Source organism: Periplaneta americana, chromosome 5 (assembly GCF_040183065.1).
Source record: "Periplaneta americana isolate PAMFEO1 chromosome 5, P.americana_PAMFEO1_priV1, whole genome shotgun sequence".
NCBI lineage: Eukaryota > Metazoa > Arthropoda > Insecta > Blattodea > Blattidae > Periplaneta > Periplaneta americana.
Genome location: NC_091121.1, coordinates 65,373,143 through 65,397,082, shown reverse-complemented (window position 1 = coordinate 65,397,082; position 23,940 = coordinate 65,373,143). Strand labels below are relative to the sequence as shown.

Sequence of the window (23,940 nt, the reverse complement as noted above, 5' to 3'; positions counted from 1 at the left end):
ACGCAACGCTAACTCGCTTGTTTACAATTAATTTCAAATCATCACGATTATTAAACACTTTCCTGAACTTGCCGAAACGGGTCTAGGAATTCTCGTCACCGGGGATGTCGTTATTGTATAGAGACATCATTTTATTTTACTTCAATTTTTATTGTACCTGAGTTTTTGAATATACTTCATTCCCACCCCCTCTACTAGTAAACTTCCACACAGAACCAAGGCAGCGTATGCAGTCAAAGTAAACAGTACTGAGTTGGTGAGTATAGTACGTTCCAGAAATACGTTCGCGTTTTCCAGTGATGAAAGAGCTTTCAATATTAAATCATATTTTCGCACAGGTGCTGTCGTCCATTTGCTTACGTCGCATCCCGTTTTCCCCCACCGCTTCTGTTCGCTCCTCTGTAAAGGATAGTGGCTGGGCTGTCTTAACTCTTTTCTGAAAACATTAATTTCTGTTAGGAATTGAACGTTTACGTAATATTATACAACTGTTTAAAATAACTTAAATAAAAAGGCCTCGTTAAGTAAGTAACTGTCACGTGATTTCCCCTCTTTCTACGACCCTGCGACGAAACTACTTGGACGGACAGTACATAGCATTTCTGAGTAATTTTATCTTTTCGGATCGGGCAGAAGTGGAGATTGAATTTACAGTACATAAGGTACAGTAGTGGCAAAAAAACTGGATCAACACTTGTAACTGATTTCAGAGCCCTGTTCACTCCAGAGTACGATAGACTGGTAACTAAGACTTTCGTGGTTCGAAGTTATCCCTGGCAGGGATGTTGATATGAATTTATGACAGGGGGATAACTTTCCAACAGGGGGAAATCCCCTACATCCCCCCGTTAAAACCCTTTGAAGCATAGTGGTTACTCAGAAGAACCACCGTTTTCTTTCTTTCTAAATTTTATGCCACAGATATTCCATCAAGGAACCACCTCTTGAGTATACATAGAGGTGCCATCTGTGTTCTGAAATTGCGTGCAGAGTTAAAATGTTGAAAAAAAATCGATTGAAGCTTTGGTATGATCCATGATATGAAAAACATAAAAAAATTAATTTGTGCTTCAAAGGGTTAATTCGCATCTTGAGTATTATTATTATCATTATTATTATCATTATTATTATTATTACTATTACTATTATTATTATTATTATTATTATTATTATTATTATTATTATTGGCCAATCTTCGATATCATCCCACACCACACACGGGACTGACGTCTGGTTTAAATTTTTTATGGGTTAAATGAGTGGTTAGCTAATTAACATTAAGCCGAGGTATGTGACAAGTTTAGTGAGTTAATTGAGGGCTTGTTTAAGTGATATGAGGCCGAGGGATATGAAAATTATTTTAGTACATTTTCTCTCCCGTGTGTAATATGGGGGGATAGCGAAGTTTCACCATTATTCTTATTCTTCTTATCATTATCATTATTAGTATTATTAAAACCGTAGCGTAGGCTATGAAAAATTCTCATCCGATTACTAGTAATTTCTCTGTTTTAGTCGGACAGCTCATCCACAGAGCTGAACGAGATATTCATAAAAAGTTATTGCGTAACTTTCTATAGTCGCGACGCTGTTATTCCCGGCGTGACTCTTTGCTTAAGTTTTAGGAAGTGAAGGCTCTATAAAGTGTAGGTAGGTAGTATCGTTCGACATTTTTGTTCTTTTGTTGCCGAGCTACCAGACGAGGGATCTATTTGCCACATCGTTAAACATTATCATGTCGTAGCTCCTATGATAATAAATCAAACGCACTGTAATTCAGCAAATAATTGAGCGGCAAATAACGTCCTCGTGTGCTTTCTGCGAACACCAACGAAAGAGCCAAAATGGCGGGCGATTATATATTAAGTATTAATCGAGCCTTAGGAAATGCTTAACATCATCTTCAGCGAATCACAAGACGCACACGTTTAAATGTAGCAGACCTGCTACGTGATTGGCTGCCGGAAATTAGAGCGACGGGACTATAGTTTATAAAGTATAATAAATTAACTGTAGAAAATTTGCCTTATGGCGCCATTTTTCTTTATTTTTCCGCTAGCATTTTAATTTTACATTAATGTCAGGAATGACGGCCTGTAGAGAACTTGCGTACTAGTAGCAACACGAAGTACATTCATGCCGTCACAACTGGTTGTTATCGTGATGATCAGATACGCACCGAGTTTAGTCTGCAGACTTGCCGATATGTTTGGAACTGCCTCACGTTTCACACGCATGTAGACTCTCACTCGTGCGCACGCGCAAACGTACATTACTGTGACACTCGGCGTTACGTAGCCAAAACACGTTCGCATATAAAAAAACGATAAAAAAAACCACACACACACACACACACACAAAGCATCGGGTGTTTCTGAAGAAGAGAAACCAAGTACAATTCAAACCGTAGTAGATCTGCAATACCCCAAAATAATATGCTAGAAATAGCTGCTGATATAGGTTAAGTACGAACTGGCCTCCTGGAGCGCAAGCAAGTTGTAATAAATAAATACTGTACTACATACCAGCGAGAGAGCTGCGGCCGATGGTACCGCTGTTGTCACCGACCACAGATAGACTGAATGCGTGCTGCTGACAGCTGTGACGGCTCCCAGGCAACCGACGGAGACTCATTGTTGTTTGGATGTTTATCAGCACCGAATCAAGTGGGACGCTGCTGCCGACACGGCAACCGGCATCAGTGTGACTCCATTCATTGTTATGGTGGTGGCTCTGTGGTTAACAATACTACACCAAGCGGACTCGCTGCTGGCTGCCTGAAAAGCAGATAAATGAGGATTTCATTCACGACAGAGCCGCAAGCTGAGAAGTTCATATTTAATACCCACCTGATATAGTCTCGTCCACGGACCACTCCCTTGGTTTTCCCTCATTGCTACCTCTGCGCTGTTTAAACGAGAGGAAGGCAGATGGAAAAATCTATGCTAAATAATAGCTAATTATTACGATTAGGACCGTACTTCGTCCCAGAAGACTACAAGAACAAGTATTACTAGAGTTTTTAAATGAACGACGTGCGTGCTCCTGGCAAGCGAAGTACCTGACTGACGGCTAACGCCACTCTGGTTTAGTCAAGTTGGACAGAACAAAACATGGACCACTTTAACAACACCAATATTTACAATTTAAATTATTTGAACTATTCTACTATATTAAACTATACTATGCTATTCTTACTATTTATACTATAATAAAGAATGTAGGCTTATATTAGTCAAACATTATTTACAATACAGTAGAGCGTCTCGTTTAGGCACAGTGAAAACGTAAACAAAGTGCAGGTATCATGTGGGGGGAGAACGAGCCGTACGATAAACACAAGGGATGCACAAAGTTTTAGTTACAACATTTATGGCGGAGCATTAATTGAAATTATATTTTCTAAAAACACACAAAACAAAAGAACACAAATTGTATAACGTTATCGTATACACATTTTAATAAACAAGCAATTGTAACGTTGAAATAATTCACTATAACAAATAAAATTTTGCTACTTGGGTGATGTTGCTCTCAAGTAGCATATTTTACGGTCATGAATTTCATTCTCTGTATGACTAACATAATATCATCGTCTTCTGTGGCCGAATTAACATAACTACAGTACATTGATCTGAAGTGCAGTGGCGATTCCTCCATGAAGGCTATGAGGATGATCCTACAGTTTAATTTCGTGCCTCTGAGGATAGAGAACATTTGAATTAGAGATTTTATTTTTAATGCGTCCCGTCGTAATAATTGTCTTCAAACTTCCACTTTCTGTTGTGAATTGTCGCCACTGCACAACTCAGACCTTAGGAATACTTTCCGAGGAACCATCTAAATTTCTTACAGCAAACGGTTTTTCCTAGCAATACGTAGTAAATATGCATCCATAGTTAGTTCCTAACAACTAGATCGCTACTATCGCCTCATTACAGACAATGCGAAATAGTACCTGTACAGTCTATTGTTTCTAATACCCTCATAAACTCAAGCTTCTTGAATGTATATACTAGACTATGCTAATACTACGACCCTTCTTTCTAGATGGTGGTGTGGAAACCCTGTCAGAGACAACAATACGAATTTTCAAGTACCTTTGTAGCCTCCTTAAGTGCATTTCATTGGTCATTTTAAAAGAATAGAATAAACGAAATAATAAATAATTTAAAATGATATAATATAAAAAATAAAATGAATAAAAACGAATATTACATAAAAATAAATAAAATAAGCTATAATAAATACAAGAATTAACAGGACTTTCAGATGACAGGACAGCCGAAAGAATATCTGAAGTTGTATTTGATCATTTAGAAGAATTTAACTGTAGCAAGAAATTAATTGTGCATGCTCTATTATTATTATTATTATTATTATTATTATTATTATTATTATTATTATTATTAGTTTTTCTTGGTCATGAGTCGTCAATCTCATATCCTACAAACAAAAAAATATCACGAGTAGCCGCTGAGTGACAACACTATTTCCCAAACATAATTATCCATTCTCAAGGTATACCTGAATGAATTGAACTTTGAGAAGGGATAATTATGTTTAGTGTTGTCACTTCAGACCAATATATTGTAGTTTTGTTCATTCGGCCACAGAAGACGTGATATTATGTTAGTCATACATGACCGTAAAAATATGCTCCTTAAAAGCAATATCATATAAGTAGCAAAATTTGATTTATTATATTGAATTATTTCAACGTTACAATTGCTTGCCTGTTAAAATGTGTATATGATAACGTTATGCAATTTGTGTTATTTTATTTTGTGTGTTTTTGGAAAATATAATTTCAATTAATGCTCCGCCATAAATGTTGTAACTAAAACCTTGCGCATCCCTCGTGTTTATCGTACGGCTAGTTCTTCCCCAAACGTTACCTGCACTTTGTTTACGTTTTCACTGTGCCTAAATGAGACGCTCAGCTGTATTAAGTTTATGTATAGTGTCGTGTAATCTAATGCAAGATATTTTATTTCATAATACTATTCATTCATAGATTTCTGTCTAAGGTCAGAACAGGAGAAGAGTTGGTGGCAGAAGAAGATTGAGATGATAGATGACATTAAGATAGATGGATTATATGCGGAGAAAAAGAGGCAGGCAGGAAATAGGAAATATTGGAGAATGCTGGATTTACAGTGAAAAACCTGCCCGTGGGAAGAAAACTATGAATGAACTATAGCCTACTTAAATAATTTCAAGGGAAAAACTGTTCCAGGGCCGGGTATCGATCTCGGGACCTTTGGCTGAACGCACCAACGCTCTTACCAACTGAGCTACCCAGGAAGCACTTAATGATTTTTTTAACTTGTCCAAATGTGTTTTATAAAACATTAGAACTTTAATATAGGCCTACTAAAGTGCACGACATACATCTACTATGAAACTGTTTCTTTAATCATGAACTCAGACTTTAGAATATCTCAATTACTATTTTTTATATTATATATGTTTATTATAGACCTTTTGCAATCTGTAAGTAAGCTCCACATGAGCTGCTGCCAGGAGGTCAAAAGATGAATAGTAATGACAAAGAAAGCCTTTAATTAGGTAAAAAGAAGTATATTATGAGAACCTGTGAAAAAAACTAAGGAATAGACTATTGAAGTGCTCTGTGTGGAGTGTGGAACTATATGGTGCAAAAACATGGATATTACGACGAAGTGAAGAAAAACGACTAGAAGCATTTGAAGTGTGTATATGGAAAATAATGGAGCGTGTGAAATGAGCAGACAGAATAAGAAATGAAGCTGCCAGAAAGAGTAGGTGAAGAAAGAATAGCCCTAATGCTGAAACTGATCAGGAAGAGAAAAGGAAAATGGCTGTCAGTGGCTAAGAAGAAATTGCTTACTGAAGGATACACTGGAAGGAATGGCGAACGGGAGGAAAGTTCGGGGGAGAAGAAGACAAGAGAAGAGATTATGCGGATAGTATGCGAAAACTGATTGAAAGGCAGAAAATAGGAAAGGTTGGACAATGCTGGTTTTGCAGTGAGAAATACCTGTCCTTGGACAGAACATGATGGGTGGATGGATGGATGGATGGATTGATTGGTAGATGGATGGATGGATGGACGGATGGATGGATGGATAGATGGATGGATGAATTTGGATTTCTGTACTTCATTTCCCGTATCTTATTTTAGCTATCATAAAACAATTGTTTCATTTTTATTCTAAGGGGATAACAACGCTATTTTTAACACTAATTTACCGTCTTTCACTTCACGAACATTTAAAAAGGTTAGCTTACTACGTATTTTCAGCTTAAGGAGTTTCGCTTCTACCGCACGTAAAGGCTAAACTTATTTTATTTTTCTTCCTGTAAGGCATTTAAGTCCTCTGTCGTGACTGCATGGTCACGCAGGCAAGCGGTCTGGAATCGACCCGGGTTAGACTGGGATTGGTAGACAAGGTCGCAGTTGGATTTCTCCTTGGAGTTCTCCCGTTTCGCCACTATAGGCATCGACATCATTCCGTCAAAATCGCTATTGTTTAGCCCTAGATCTCCTTTATTTAAAAGGCAAGAGTTGGGACAACGCACGTCTGCATTAATTGTAAATCAAGAAATTGGCGTCTACTAAATATCTTTCTTTCGTTTCTAATGTATTAACACGATTTACTTAATATACGCCAATTTCTGGATCATTATGCGATCATTGCGACTTGCGTTGTCACATTTCTTACCTATTAATAAATGAAGTCTATCTAGACCCCACCACTGCCATCTATTAAATTTAGGACAAATCACAAAGACACCAGCCACGGAGAACGGTTGATCCGACACCGGACAAACACAAAAGACAAGTGGGTGCTCTTGTTTTTACAGTAAAAGAATATTTATGAAGTTTGGAGACGACTCTCCACCTTTTTTTTTTTTTACTTGGTTATTTAACGACTCTGTATCAACTACGAGGTTATTTAGCGTCGATGGAATTGGTGATAGCGAAATGATATTTGCCGAGATGAGACCGAGGATTCGCCATGGATTACCTGACATTTGCCTTACGGTTGGGGAAAACCTCGGAAAAACCCAACCAGGTAGTCAGCCCAAGCAGGAATCGAACCCTCGTCCGAGCGCAACTTCGGATCGGCAGGCAAGCGCCTAGCCGACTGAGCGACGTGTTGGCCTCTCCATCTATTACCCTTCCCTTTGCTGTCACCTACTGACGATCAGGTATAGACTTTAATATACAAACAATTTTTTTATAACTGCTTAATTAACATCGTACCTCAATGAGAGGTCATTAACAGGTGAGACTTCAGGATATTTTGCAAGACAAGTACGATTTCAATTCAGGTAAAGTTATTTTAATTTGAAATTCATAAAGGCTAATGGATTATGCCAAAAAGTATAACATATTTTGTCCCTTTCATTATTGTATATTAGTAATAGTACATTATGCAACGAGCCTATAATGGTAGTAATTAAGACGCGAGTATGTTTATGAAACGAGCGCAAGCGAGTTTCATAATTTTCATACGAGCGTCTTAATTATCATTATAGGCAAGTTTCATACGACTTTTTATGCTCGACCATATTTCTAACTTGAAATTATTCATAAGTATTCATGTTATTCTTATCTGACTGGGAGCGGAACTGACCTTGTACAATATCTCGTAAATTGTGAGATGTGCGCAGACGCGAAAGTATTGATTTTTCCGAGAAAGAAATGTCATTGACCTTGATATAATCTAGAGAGTAAAATAAACATTAGACTAATCTTGATATAACCTTGAAATTGATTTATGCATTGAAAAACGAGATGACAAATTGAATTTATTTGAATATTATTTACAATTAACGCTAATTATTATAGTAACAGAACATAACCTTCTGCGACAGTATTGGATTTCCAGCCTCCGAGACATTTCGCTAGTTGTATTTCGATTGCATATCCGAGAATAATCGATACTTGCGCTTTCATATTGCTACAATGGTGTTTTCTGAACTTTAATGAATAGGTGTACTTTAATGAGGTCCATTAAAGGGCTGCTACCAGGTGTATTATTACTACATTTCGGCATGGTCGAGCATAAAAAAATAATTGAAATTTTTCCTAATATTCAATATGTCTTCTGAAGAAGGAAAAAAACCTATAGACAAAAATGTTATTGGTAACGTGATTAAAAAACTGAATTGTTCCAAATACTTAAGTTTTAAGTTAAAGTATGAAACTACTTTCTAACATTGACACTTTTCTCATTATGTAGGCTACTATAAAATAAATACGTATTCTGTGTAGAAATGCGTATGTGTGTATATGGAGTAGAGAGCAAACGGAACTTTCACTAGTCATGGAAGTCTCGTGGCGGTGATGGGTGTAGTGTTGCAGTGGGATCTCACGGGCGATCGAATGCGTGAAAGGGTCAGCTTAATTAAGGGCGTGGCGGGCGTGTTTGCGTAAGGGTAATTAGGGTAGCCGCGCCAGTCGGCGCTTTGCGTGGGTTCGAGTCTCCCCAACCGTCTTCCAGGAACGAATGGATGTCCACGAATGCTTAATCATGATATCGCATACAAACGAGGATGTTTAATTATAAGGGAAGTGTTGCTCTCTAACATGGCCATTCAGAGACAAAATCTGACAGGAAATATAAATTCAGTTTTAGTTCCATAAAACTAACAGGATAGGTACACATACAATTACTACAGTATGATCTCAAAACGCGTTCAGTCCATTTTTATGAAAGGACATGGCTAGTTTTTTTTTTTTTTTCTTTTTGTCTAACGGTCTACGGACTGAGCGAGTTTTCAATGACGTGCACAATAACACAAACTTTTAAACAAAGATTGGCGTTGTTTTGGAAGAAAAGAAGCTTAAAATACGATGGACGTCTAAAAATAATGTATAATGTCTAAATTATAAAAATGGCCAAATGGACTGAGCGAATTTTAGTATCACACTCTTCGATTGATTTGTCCTTTAATTAGTTCCAAAACATAAAATGACAAATTACTATTAATACAAAATCTTCAATGTACACGGCGCAACGATATTGTCAATTGAAAATTAGGAATAAATTATAATGTAGGCTATGTAACTATGCATCTAGGCCTATGTGTAAGTATAAACTTTTAACATGTGTCTCTCGTACTAATTTATTCGATATTCAATAACTTAAGCTTTAAAAATGTTACATTTCCAGAAACATATAGAAGAGGGTAACAACAAAATTCAAGAAGTTAGATTTGAATCAGGTCTAAAAAACATTTATTTTGAAATCATCTATCGCCTATTAAGACGAACAGTTTTGTGAGAAAAAAGTTTCTATTGATTTTATGATTTTTATACTCGTAAGTGGTATCTAAATGATTGAGAAGTACTGTCTAAGTATATTGTATATCGGGTGTCCCAAAAGTTCGTGCATTAAATTTAAGGGATGGTAGAAGAGACCAAACCCTCTTCTGTGGCCGAATTAACAAAACTGCAGTATATTGATCTGAAGTGACAACACTATTTCCTAAACATAATTATCCCTTCTCAAAATTCAATTTATTCAGGTATGCAGTACAGAAGAGGTGATATTATGTTAGTCATACAGAGAATGAAATTCATGACCGTAAAAAATGCTGCTTGAAAGCAACATTATATAAGTAGAAAAATTTGATTTGTTATATTGAATTATTTCAACGCTACAATTGCTTGCTTGTTAAAATGTGTATATGATAACGTTATGCAATCTGTGTTCTTTTCTTTTGTGTGCATTTGGAAAATATAATTTCAATTAATGCTCCGCCATAAATGTTGCAACTAAAACCTTGTGCATCCCTCGTGTTTATCGTACGGATCGTCCTCCCCCCACACGTTATCTGTACTTTGTTTACGTTTTTCACTGTGCCTAAACGAGACGCTCTACTGTACTACGAAAAGAGGTCAGCAGTTCGTGCATGTTTTAAAAAATAGCTGTGCTTTCACCACCAACACCTTAAGCATGTATTTGTAAATATAGCTTGGATTTCATTATTCTACTCTCTACTGTTAACATTTTACACACCTAACCTTGCGTTGAAATCTCCTATAAAAAGGCAGTGCATGCATGCTATAAAATACAAAGTTGCGTAATATTTAATAGTAAGGAACAACTGAATCAGTCTGTATAGACGTACTAGGTAAGCCTACATAATTCTCACCGTGTTAATTACTCTTATATCTCGTTCCCTACACATCTGATATATTTTATGGTTATATTATAACTTCTATAGGTCTCCTTCATTCACTGGTCTTAATATTCTTCTTAGCAATTTTCTTTAAAATGCCCAATTTGGTTTCATCTTTCTGTTATAGGTACAACTGTATAATAAAACCGGTCTCATTATGTTTCATACAATACCTATACATTTTGTACTAATATTTATAAAATGAGATAATAATTGTTTTTCAATTCAAAGTGGTATATAATCCGCCTCTGTGGCTTAATAGACAGAGCATGCGCTACCCTGCCAAGTGTTCTGCGGTTCGATTCAAGATATCGGCCGAGATTTATGCAGTCCACGGATCTAGGTGTTTGTCCCCTGTTCTATGACAACTTCGTAGTGGGCCTGCATCGTGGTGACCACATGGTTAGGGAGGCCCTCCCCTACATCGCATTGGATTAAATAATATGAGGTTAAATAAGACAAAAAAGAAGTAGCATATATCGCATTAGTAACTTCTTATGTTGATGCACTTCTATTACTAAACTGTTTTTACTGCTGACCTTACAGCCTAAATAGGCCTATTTCAAATAATTTCAAAACACACAGCGTAGTATTTATCGGCTTTGAAGCATTTTCCATAAATTTCCATATATTCTCACTTCTACTGAAAAAGAAACCGTGGTTTGATGAAGATTGTTCTATGGTAATAGAAAGAAGAAAACAGGCAAAATTGAAATTCTTACAGGATCTATTCCAGGCGAATACAAATAATTATTTCAACGAAAGACGGGAAGCAAATAGTACACTTATGAACAAAAAGAGAGATTACTTGAAGGAAAAATTGAATGAGGTAGAAATAAATAGTAAGAATCAAAACATTAGAGATTTATATAAGGGCATAAAGGAATTGAAGAAAGGATATCAGACGAGGGCAAACGTGATTAAGAATGGGAATGGTGACTTGCTTGCAGACTCTCATTTCATTCTGAACAGATGAAGAAAAAACTACATTGGGTAACCACTAAATGTACATAGACCAATAAAAATAATCGAGACGAAATTAAAATTCAAACTGCTGAGCCATTTATTTCCAAACACACACTTTCTGAAGTCAAAATTGCGATAGAAAAGCTGAAAAAGTACAAGTCTCCAGGTATCGATCAAATTCCAACAAAATTAATGCAAGAGGGTGGAAACGCATTATCTAATGAAATTTATAAGATTGTAGGCTGCCTGCCATTTGGGAAAAAGAAATTGTACAAGAACAATAGAAGGAGTCCATAATCGTACCAATCTTAAAGAAGGGGGAAAAGACTAAATCTAGTATCTCTCGAATACCATTTTTATTGACATCGTACAAAATTTTCTTTAATATTCTTTTGAGAAGATTAACTTCATAAGTAGATAAATTATTGGGGATTATCAATGCGGTTTTAGGCGTAATAAATCGATTATTGATCATATTTTTGTATTCGACAAATATTGGAGAAAAATAAGGCTATAAGCCAGCGATATAAGTCCAGGGTCCAGCGCCGAAAGTTACCCAGCATTTGCTCTTAATGGATTGAAGGAAAGAGGGAAAACTCTGGAAAAAACCTCAATCAGGTAATTTGTCTCAACCAGGATTTGAACCCGGGCCCGCATGGTTAGACATGCTAACCATTACCCCACAGGGTTGAATATACACAAAGGAATGTAGTTTAAAACTTCTCCTTCATTTGTATGGTTTCACAGTACTTACTGCTAGTTATTTTGCAAGTACGAGGTATAGGGTAAAGGTTGGTAATATTGTGATAATATTATGATAGTTCTTTCTGAGAATATTTTACAATTTTACAATGAGCGAGAGAAGGACCAGTTTTGTGCAGAAACTTGTCCACGGACATTCCCTTAATACGTTGATGCAAAAAACCGATCTTCCTCTCGTTCAGTAAAATTGCAAAAAATTCTCAAAAAGAACTATCATAATATTATTTGTATCACAATATTACCAACTTTTTACCCTATCAGTGACGCGAACAGCCTATGAAGAATCATAGCCCACCAGCCGGCTATTGGCTTCAAATCCACATTCCTCAGCAGATGTGAGCGATCAGCCAATCAGAATGGAAGTATCGTGTGATGATTCCAATGATCTCCCAAGCCATTAGCTGATTTTCGAGATCGGATTTCGCTACCTATCGTAGTTCTCCAAATCCATCACGATGGCTGAGTAGCGGTCCCATACACTGGCGAAAATTTCATGTGGAAATTTATTCCTCAAGAGGCTCGAACCAGCGCGCACATCATAACGTGAGTCCTATGCATGATCCCTTTGACCACGACACTACGATGCGGACTATGTAGTACAGTACTATTACCAAAATAGTTTTTATAATGGAGCTAGCTTCTAGTAGATAAATACCGGTATAATCTTAGTTGACACTTGCCACATTGTAAACTAAAGTAAAGAAAAATGTAAACTTCAGCAAATTGCAGCGTTCCTTTACATTTCACCGTGCCACTGAATTGTTCACAGCTTTTTAATAATTCTAGTTTTCTGTTTAGAAGCCGTCGTTATTATGAATCGTCGTAAAATAAGTGTTACCTGTATTAGTCGAGGTCCATTCATAACTTTCAAGTGCAAAGGCCAAGAAGCAAACTGTACGTTGAGACCTCCCCCTTTACCATTCATGTTTGTTACACGGAAGACATTTGTCATTCAAAACCTTTTGTCACTTCATGTAACGCATACAAAGTACATGCCCTCGCATGACGTTGCAATGCCTTATAACGATCTGCCCATTCTATGCTGCTGAGTCAGAGTTCTGACGCAACATTTCTAGTGTTGGAAATTGAAAGAGGTCATGCCCACTGGGTGCTTGTCACAAGATTCACTGCAGACGTAGCCTATTATGTTCACTAAAAATTTCCTACACATCAACATAATTATTTAACAGGGAATTAAATAACAAAGAAACACAAAAAAATCGAATCAAATTTCACTATTTTCGATTATATTCTGCCATCTTACTGCCAAAAGTTTAATTTGACGGCGATATTATTCTCTGGACTTGAAGAAATGCACCTAGAATTCCTATATTATTTGGCTGTTCCCATATAGAGAAACAAACATAAAAAATCCAATTAACGTTCACTATTTTCGATGATACTTTGATATCTTACTACCAGAAGTTCAATGTGGCGGCGATATTATTCTCTGAACTTGAAGGAATGTACCCAAAATTCCCAAATTATTGAATGTTTTCATAGTATGTCTGGCGAACATACGAGCATAGTGGAAGTGTTACAACAAAAGTAACAAGACAAAGATTGCAACGGACACAATATGCGCTCCAATAGTATCTATGCAAGCTTTTATAATACTTAAATACAGTAGAGCATCGATTATCCGAATACCGAACAACCGAAACATCGGTTAACCGAAAGCGTTCAAGTCGGCAAATTCAAATTTGCGCACACGCCATGTAGAAGTTTCGCTAGCGCTGTTTGCGAGATTGAGCGGCAAAAAAACCGAATCTCAGCTCTGAAGCAAAAAAAAAAAAAAAAAAAATTGGACTTCTTTTCCTAAACTGTAAAAATATTTTAATGACCATTTTGAAGTTTCAAACTAGACTAGTCAATTCTCTTTGTTATTTATAAGACGTGCGATACAAAATATATACTCTATGTACAATTTTGTGTTTAATGTCAGTGTTTCTTTGTTTCATACTGCTCCTATGACACCGGTACAATTTGTTTTCGTAAATGATCAGTTATCCGAATACCCCCCGTCCCCAATTGTTTCGGGGGTACACAGGTTGTTGTGGCAATAATTTAAAATATTTTTCGAGACAATGAAAATAACAAACATTTATTGTACAGCAGTGGCAAAAAAACCGGACCGACCCTTGTAGCTGATTTCAGAGTCACAGATTCAAATTTTTCTAGTCACAAAACACATCCATCTTGTATAATTAATTGTAACAATGAAATTTATTGCATTTGTTCGATTCTTACCGTCTTTTGTTTCCTTCAGTGCCTCAAACTTACAGACGAAAAAACTTTGAGAGTTTTATTTTCATCTGGCATCAATATTACATTTCTACCTCTATTCGGCAAAGATAACTGCGCATTTTTACATTAAATAGCAGTACATGCCTCTGGCTTCACTATCCATATTGAAATTACCACAGTTTGACACAATTCACAGCATAGGATTCTTTTGTATCAGCTACAAGGGTCGGTCCGGTTTTTTTTGCCACTACTGTACATTGATACGGACTTGTACCTGCGTGCAGTCAGTCATAAAAAATGAAATAATATGCAATACAACTTGAAGGGGAAAACCACCAACTGTATGAAATATTATGAACTTAATGCGAAAAATTCCACCTTGTGTTAGTAAGAAACGTTACGAATTCATTTCAACAAATTCCACTCTGTATTAATATCACTTGTAACAAACAAATTCTGAGCAATAAAAATGATGTGGACTAAATAAACTGTGACAAAAATAGTGCCAACGAATCCTACAGTGGACAAAGTTGCGGTGAGAGAAAATGGCGTGGACAAAAAATAAGATGAACATAAATGTAAGTGGAGTACATGATGGGTGACCAAAAAAAAAAAAATAGTTACCGGTACCCCAATGTTTATTACCCTACTGTCTGGGGATCTAGAGGTAGAGCTAATTGAACATATTGAAGTGTGTTACCTTAAATGTTTTATATGTTGGTATTGACTAAAGAATGTGGTAATATTTCATAATTCTTATTATACGAATATTTATATTGTGATGTCGTTTTAATTTGTGTAGTATGAAACAAGACGTTGTTCGATTCGATTCATCACCATAGATCAGTCAAATTCGATTGAGATGAATTCCGTCCATTGACTTAAATTTATTGCACGATTTGATAGATATTCTAAAATAATATAAATATATATAAAATATAGCCTATAAAATATAATAATAAGTTCATCAAACAAAGTATAAAAGGCACCATTACCAACAATGAGTTTTACGGAAGTTACTTGTAGTTGCACTTTGTGCAAAGGTTAGTTACAGCCCTGATCAGGGGTTGTAGGCTGTTGCAGGGAGTTGATCATTTGAAAGCTGCCTGAGCTATGCTAATAGATTGCACAGTTAGAGCACTACTGGGTGTTCATTTCAAAGTGTCATGACATCACTGTTGTGAGTCAGCGATTTGAAGCGAGTTTCAGCTTTTATGTCAGAGAAGTTGCCTATTAATCAAGGCGTTCAATCTGAACTTGAGAACGTGTACGGTATAACTTGAACGTCGTAGCAACAGATGGCGGTCTGTAAAGTCTGTGTGCTACCATAACCTCTTTCGAACTGTGTTTTGCGCGGGCAAGTCGTACGCAGGGTATTTATTATCATCGGTTGCGTACGGCAACATTCCACAATACAAATCAAATGCTCCGTGTCCATGTTGACCGTCGAAGTTGATGTCAACAAATACGTAAGTAATCGTCTTAACCCTCTCCATATATACCGACAGTAAGAAAAAAAAACTCACCTCAGTACGTGTTTCCAAACAATTCACATTCCTGCCACTACAGGTGTTACCGTACGTATCGGTAAGTACTCTTCAGAATGAACGCCGTACTTGATAGGCAACTTCTCTGGCACGCCTCTGTGGAAGTGTAGAAAGACTGAATTCTCTAGGCTCAACGACTAGCCACATGACGGCATACAGCGAGCCATGACACACTTTGAACTGAACACGCAGTATAGCAGGACGACTCAGAAGTGTGTGTGAAACGACATTAAAATTCAGAACCGTTTAACTAACTTCTGCCTTTATGTTAAAGAGATAGGAAAATTAACCAAATAAGCTTAAATCTCACTATGTTTATATGATGTTCTGTTTGTAACGTTGCAGTGTTACGAGGTGGCAGGCGTGTTCCTGCCTCCGGACTCCTGCACGTCGGTGGATACGGTGCCCGCCCCCAGTCCGCCCCCGGCCTACGAATCGGTGATAGCGAGCAGTCCCCAGAAGAAAGAAGAAGCCCCTTCGGAGAAGAAGGAGGACGAGGACGACAGCGGGCTGCCTACATACGAGGCGGCGCTGCGCCTGGAAGCACAGGGCTACGTCTGAGCGGACCGGCGTCCAACTCGAGTCCGAAACAGACGCGTGCCTGAGAACCAGTTCCAGCATGCGATAGTTCCACTTAGAGGATTTTTATACATACGCTCACTTCATGATACGCGAGAAGCCGATCAAATGTAATTCTCGTCGTCATTTGTTACTTCTGCCCCGCATCGGGAGTCACGGTAACCATGTCGATATTACCTCGATGGAGAAACACCTCGACGTCGACAAATCACTGATAACAGCTAGTAATGGGACGCGTTTGTCAATATCTCAACTTTTCTTTATTTTTTAAGGCTGAAGAGTTCCTTTCTATTTCACCTAAAGTAGCCCAGATAAGAAATAAAGGCCTCATAACAAATATTTATACAGCATGTAACAAAATTATGGGGCAAAACTTCGTCTGGTTGAAACAGGGGACGACATATGCATTTGAAGACAGAAAATGCATGTTCACTGAAGCACCTTTTCGCGGTGATAATCTGTTTCAAAGTTACTACTCAAGGCTGGTTCATAATAAGCCGGAAACGTAAACGACAACAAGAACGAGAACGGATATAATGTTAAAATAAATGTTTTTAAATGTAAGAATTCACAATAGTTAATTGTGAATGCTAACATTTAAATGCATTTATTTTAACAATATTTTCGTTCTCGTTGTCGTTTCCGTTTCCGTTCCCGTTCCCGGTTCATTGTGAACCAGCCTTAATATTCCAAGTGTCCTTTGTCTTCTCGCGATGCGGTTCAGTATCAGATACATCCGCATTGTACTCGCAAACACATCCCAAAGGCATTTGAAGAGCACTGTAGCCTATTGGGAGATCGGGTGTCTTTGTCATCAGATCTCAGTTGCATTACGTGCAATAACCCCATCGATTCAAGAACATTTCTGGGTTTGCGAGGTACGGCGAACGACGCCAAGAATTCTGCAGCTAGGCAAAACATGATTTGATGTTGAGAGACGTGCATTCGCACTAGCGGCAGAAGTTTTAATCACATCTTTTTCATTCTGTTAAACTCGAATAAAATGTCTTCCCATTCCGTTTATATTGCTTTCGCCACTGTTTGGTTCACTTGCAAGGACTTTGTAGTACAAGTATATTACGCTTTTAACGGTTGGATAGGCCTCCTGGAAGATTACTAAGCCTTAAATGCTTAAAAGTGAAATTCTATAGTCATACAGCACTCAAGTGAGACTATTCTTTGGTTTATGTTGACACAGGCGATTACAAAGAGGTATTTCTCACGAACGATCTACTTCGATCCCCCTGAAGCATATCCAAAACCCTAACGCAATTTGGTAGGATTGTCTGGAAGAACTGAACGCTGTTATAATACAATTTTCTATACTATTTTCACTGTAAGAAAAATCCTAATGTAAACATAAGCACGTTGCTGCCATACCCGTGATTGGCTGCCAGTCGAAACACTCACACCACGCAGGAAAATATAGTTCGTATTTGGAAACCATAATCTTGTATTATTTGAAAATAAAAAATTGAATTCCAGTTGTTAAATACGATGAAACATATAACTTCACTTATATGTAAAACGCTATGTAAAAGAAAAGCTACTTTTATATTTTGTTATGCACTATAAACGCGGATGAATACCAAAAGTAATACCGAGGTAGTCTGTTCTTGTAACAGGCTGGCGTCACTCGAGCTCGTAGTTGTTCACGTAAGCACGTGGTACTGAAGTATAGCTTCTTCTGCATCCTCGGTGTGTGTAGTTATTAAGCATAAGGGTGGAAACCCTCTCAAAAGCGGAGGAAAACAAATAGTCTTAAGTGTATATAATAAGTTAAGAGATTATTAATCACAGTAATTATAAAGTAAATGTTTCCTAAGCAAATGAATGCATAGTAGTGAGATTAGGTCTACTTGATGAGTAACGGGAAATGTTTAACATGAAACAGAGTGTACAACAGTGGGCGGGAACATGTACTGAGAATCTATGGCACCAAACAGCGGCCAATGAAGCCTCACTTCAGTCACGTGATATTGTTTATATTAGGATTTTTCTTACAGCGAAAAGATGATAGCTGTTTCACCGTTCCAGTCAGCTCGAGGTTATCATTGGTGGTGATCACTTTGTGAGTTATTTTAGTTTAAATAGATTTTAAGCATCATGAATCCTGGAATGCATTTATGTAGCTCTGTAATTTTGCATTTTATATAGGTGGTTTCAGTTGTGTTTGCGATTTTTCAAACCCATGCTGGAGATAAAAAGGGTAAAGCTTTACAATCAGATGGTAAGAACGGCTCTGTCACTGCTAAATCGAGAGGCAACACGGGTCTTTCCCTCCCCCAACACCCTAACTTATTTTTCGGGAGGTGTTTACGGCAACGATGCGTGCAAGTGAAAGGTTGATTGCTTCCTTCTCTTTGTAAAAATTCTGTGTGAACATAAACCAACTGGATTTTAGTGGAAATGCATTTTCTTTCTGAAAATGATTCTATCGTCCTGCTCTACAACATGAAGTTTGCTACTAAATTTTGTTACACTCTGTATTTGATGCCTTACATATAGATTAATGTGATATTATTTATTTACGCACTGTATTCATTACTTATGCGGTCAGGTAGCTTGGTACATTCGAAATAAAATACAAATTACATTTTTTACTCATGGCCATAAATATCGCCATACTTCAGTAGCCTATTATAATTTGACAGTTCGACTGTTATAACAGCGAATAGTTACAAGTTAACATTATTATCCACTGAAAATGAAGTGCGTTAGACAGAGTGTCGTAAGTAAAATAATAAATACTATCTTTATATATCTAGAACGTATGATACTGATAATAATTACATGTATATGTTAGATAGAATTGTGCTATAATGAGCAGAGTAAGCAATTTTTCTACTGTTGAAAGAATTTTATTATAGTTATTGAAAATTGTGAACTTGGTTGTTATTGGTCTGGGAATAAACACCAAATATGGAAATACAAAAATGGTCGCCTCGGTAACACTACCACTATTACATGCCTGATCCTTCTCAGTACCTGACGCAATCTGGGATCCAGGCCCTACATCCTCAGTCGCCATTAACGTTATCAGAGATTCACGATTACTAAATTGATTAACTGTATAATTTTATATCCTAAGTTGCCTTTAACGCTATCAGAGATTCACAAATATTAAATTAATTAACTGTATAATTTTACATCCGTCGCCTTTAACGCTATCAGAGATTCACAAATATTAAATTAATTAACTGTATAATTTTACATCCTAAGTCGCCTTTAACGCTATCAGAGATTCACAAATATTAAATTAATTAACTGTAAAATTTTACATCCTAAGTCGCCTTTAACGCTATCAGAGATTCATAAATATTAAGTTAATTAACTGTATAATTTTACATCCTAAGACGCCTTTAACGCTATCAGAGATTCATAAATATTAAGTTAATTAACTGTATAATTTTACATCCTAAGTCGCCTTTAACGCTATCAGAGATTCACAAATATTAAATTGATTAACTGTATAATTTTACATCCTAAGTCGCCTTTAACGCTATCAGAGATTCACAAATATTAAATTGATTAACTGTATAATTTTACATCCTAAATCGCCTTTAACGCTATCAGAGATTCACAAATATTAAATTAATTAACTGTATAATTTTACATCGTAAGTCGCCTTTAACGCTATCAGAGATTCACAAATATTAAATTAATTAACTGTAAAATTTTACATCCTAATTCGCCTTTAACGCTATCAGAGATTCACAAATATTAAATTAATTAACTGTATAATTTTACATCCTAAGTCGCCTTTAACGCTATCAGAGATTCATAAATATTAAGTTAATTAACTGTATAATTTTACATCCTAAGTCGCCTTTAACGCTATCAGAGATTCACAAATATTAAATTGATTAACTGTATAATTTTACATCCTAAGTCGCCTTTAACGCTATCAGAGATTCACAAATATTAAATTGATTAACTGTATAATTTTACATCCTAAGTCGCCTTTAACGCTATCAGAGATTCACAAATATTAAATTGATTAACTGTATAATTTTACATCCTAAATCGCCTTTAACGCTATCAGAGATTCACAAATATTAAATTAATTAACTGTATAATTTTACATCCTAGGTAGCCTTTAACGCTATCAGAGATTCACAAATATTAAATTAATTAACTGTATAATTTTACATCCTAAGTCGCCTTTAACGCTATCAGAGATTCACAAATATTAAATTGATTAACTGTATAATTTTACATCCTAAATCGCCTTTAACGCTATCAGAGATTCACAAATATTAAATTAATTAACTGTATAATTTTACATCCTAGGTAGCCTTTAACGCTATCGGAGATTCACAAATATTAAATTAATTAACTGTATAATTTTACATCCTAGGTAGCCTTTAACGCTATCAGAGATTCACAAATATTAAATTGATTAACTGTATAATTTTAAGTTATATCTTAGCTGCTCCAACCTCCAATCATAACATTTCTGGCATAGAAAGTAACCATGAATTTGATTAATTAGGCCTAGTAGAAGGTCTATTTGTTTGCCTGTATTACAAAGCAACTGTCATCTCTAGATATGAACAGCTGTCAGAGAAGCGGCCGTATTCTCTCTGTACCTATACAACGTTTAAACAGGGAGTTTCATGTGTATAGCTATAGCGAGGATCACGTAAAAGCAGTTCTTAAAAGGCTAATTTGGCCTCTCTTCAGTGTTGCCAACAACTACCAGATATCACCAAAGAGGGTAAAATCACAATGACATGTAGAATAATAATAATATACTATTAACAATAACGATGTCTTGCTTATTTACTACATCTCATTTTTCTAAATGGTTCAATAATTTGTGAAAGAGTAGGCCCATATTTTCCACCTGGACCTCTCGCATATTATGTTGGAAATTAATAGATTAATATGATTTAATATTAAAATGTATTTTGTCTGACAACATGAAATTCATTGCTATGACTAAACAGTTTAAAAATGTATTTTGTTTCATCACGTGAAATGATTAGTACAAACTCCGAAAACCGAATGCCACATTAAAATGTACGTTTAAGAATACTTACTTATTTACTCCTAATAATTTGTGCTATTTTAGTTATAATTGCTGTCTCCGTGCGCATTTTCTATCAATCACCCCAGTGCATGTACCACACCGCATGCTATATTTATTTACACTTATCTGACTATAATCTTGAATTGTGACCGCAATACAACACATAAAATAATTATTATGTATTAATATAGTTCTGATATTAATTAATTATTAGTGTGTTCGAATTTCACTAGCTTCCAGTAATCGGCTCAGAAATATAGAACAATTTGAATTTTCATAATTTCCACTACCGACAACAGCTGCTACTGTTGCCAACATAACAGTTAGAAAATCACTGCCAGCTGTAATATTTTTTCTCAGTATCGAAATTCGAAACGAAGTTGGCAAAAGTTGGCAACCTTCAAACAAGAAAATCACCATAATCCACTAGCATTATGCAGTAATGGGGGAAAATGGTTAGGTTTCACCCTTAGAGTATTAAATAAGCAGATCCGGACTAGCCTATACTGCAAATGATGAAAGAGTGATGGAACGGAGAAAAATTCTCTCCGGCGCCGGGATTTGAACCCGGGTTTTTAGCTCTACGTGCTGATGCTTTATCCAATAAGCCACGCCGGATACAACCCCGACACCGGTTAGAATCGTCTCAGATTAAGCTCCATCTCTTGGGTTCCCTCTAGTGGCCGCCCTCTGCACTACGTCATAGATGTCTATGAACGCAGGACCGAAGTCCATACATGTGTTGAGGTGCACTCGAATGAGTGACTGGTTGGCCGGGATCCGACGGTATAGGCGCCGTCTTAAATCACAAAGTGAATTTTATTACGCATATCATATATATTTTGATGTACCGAAGTACATATGATATTTCCATGCAGGTATTCTGCGTCATCATCATATGATGACGCAGAATATCTGCATGGAAATATCATATGTACTTCGGTACATCAAAATATATATACTATACTGCAAAGAAATTCTCATGTACTGTTAAACGTTGCTTATGCGTCCATCGCTTATTGTAACGTTTTCTGCCTCAACTCTGCATAACTCTTGTATAAAATTATACTTACAAGATTTATTATTAAGACCATTAAAGTTTCAATAATTTAAACTTTGTGCATATTCTTTGTTGTGAAGGAGAAGCTGTGTTCTTTTCAGTGTATGTAGTAAATTTCGTTCAAACTTCATGGCTTACTTATGGCAATGCACCACAAGTCGTCACTATTCTTAAGCTCAAGTAATGATTGAGAATAGGACCCATTTCCACATAAAGAACACCCGGAACAAGATCCGTAAGTGACGATATAACTTCGTAAATAACTCTGCATGTAGACAGAAAACATGGGAACGGGTTAAGTTACAGAGGCGACCATACGGCACGTAGACCCTGAAAGAAAAATGCACGAACGGGTTATAAAAGCAGAGGCCGTAAAGCAAGTGTTTATTGTCTGTGGGGGCACGAACACGACAAGGACCTGGAGCACGATTAACATGGCTGATCTGAACACCATAAACGTTTGAAACGCGTTTGCTACTCTAGGAGTTCCCATTCTTCCTTATGGTAACAAATTATATACTGTACATAATTCTTCAGCTTATTCTTTCTTAAATCAGTAGAGGTTTTTTTTTAAAGTATTTTGTATTAAGAATATTATCAAATAATTTTTCACAGTAACATAAAGCAACTTCATAAGCTAAGAAAAGTTTTTACTTGAGAATTAAGTTCCCCATAGAGAAATGGAATCAAACTAATTTTACCAATGTAGGCCTACATCAAATTTAGAACTGCTGATTTTAGAAGTCTTGTTGAAATAAGATCTGTTTACAAACATTTTTATTTTTGATTTCCAACCGTTTGATGACATGTCGCCCTCTCACTTCTATCCGTTATGCCTGGCTAGACCAAACAACTGGCCTAAATGTTTCTGTAGCTATAAAAGGAATTCCCAGTGATGAGAAATCAACAAAAGAATAACTACCAGAATGGACAGTTGAGGAATTTGACAGAAAACTATATTAATTTTTAAATACTGGGAAAAGAAAGGTTCAGTCTTTTGAACTAGCTGGGTGTGATTTTTCAGACAATTTTTGGCAATATCACCCTGCTTACTCCTGTACTTTTAGTGCTCATTTAATAGAGTTTAAAAAAAAAACTGATCTTCAAGGTATGATTTTTTTTACATAATGCAAATTTCAATATTACTTTTGCTACATTTTTAGGATTAATTCCATTGTGAATTTTAATTTCATAAAATGCCTGTGTAAAGTCATAAACTGACCTATAATGAATATTCCCTGAAGATGGGTAGAAACTGAGAAAAATTAATTTTGTACAGAAAATATAAACTTGCAGAAAATGACATTCAAAATGTTTAGTACATTCCAGCTGCATGTAACGGTTTGTTACAAACGAAATAGCTCTTTAGAAGTGAGTAGTGTACGTTTCATATACCGTTGTAAAGAGGAATTTTAGAGAATACAGAATGCAGTAAAAAAAAACTACTATTTATCAAGGCGATCTTCAAACTTCTCAGTACATACCAGCCAAGGCCCTCTTAATCTACGGTGACCAGACGTCCCGTTTTTAACGGGATTGTCCTTTTTTCAGCCTCTTGTCCCCTG

General features: G+C 36.3%; 2 protein-coding genes across 5 annotated transcripts in view; one reads left to right on the top strand and one right to left on the bottom strand.

The window, feature by feature from the left end:
* s-cup (stanley-cup) overlaps window positions 1–22,197 on the top strand; it is a 340,619-nt gene extending 318,422 nt beyond the window's left edge. The window contains exon 4 of one of the 2 annotated variants that reach the window (XM_069825936.1): window positions 16,047–22,197. In XM_069825936.1, the coding sequence (XP_069682037.1) occupies window positions 16,047–16,262 (216 nt within the window). In that variant the 3' untranslated portion in view covers window positions 16,263–22,197. The remainder of the gene's footprint in view (window positions 1–16,046) is intronic. The other variant, XM_069825935.1, reaches the window with a different exon arrangement.
* The window catches only part of fdl (fused lobes), a 335,607-nt gene that overhangs the window by 214,827 nt on the left and 96,840 nt on the right, over window positions 1–23,940 (bottom strand). For all 3 annotated transcript variants that reach the window (XM_069825924.1, XM_069825929.1, XM_069825925.1), the window contains one exon: window positions 2,526–2,777. The gene's annotated coding sequence lies outside the window, so the exon portion shown is untranslated. The remainder of the gene's footprint in view (window positions 1–2,525; window positions 2,778–23,940) is intronic.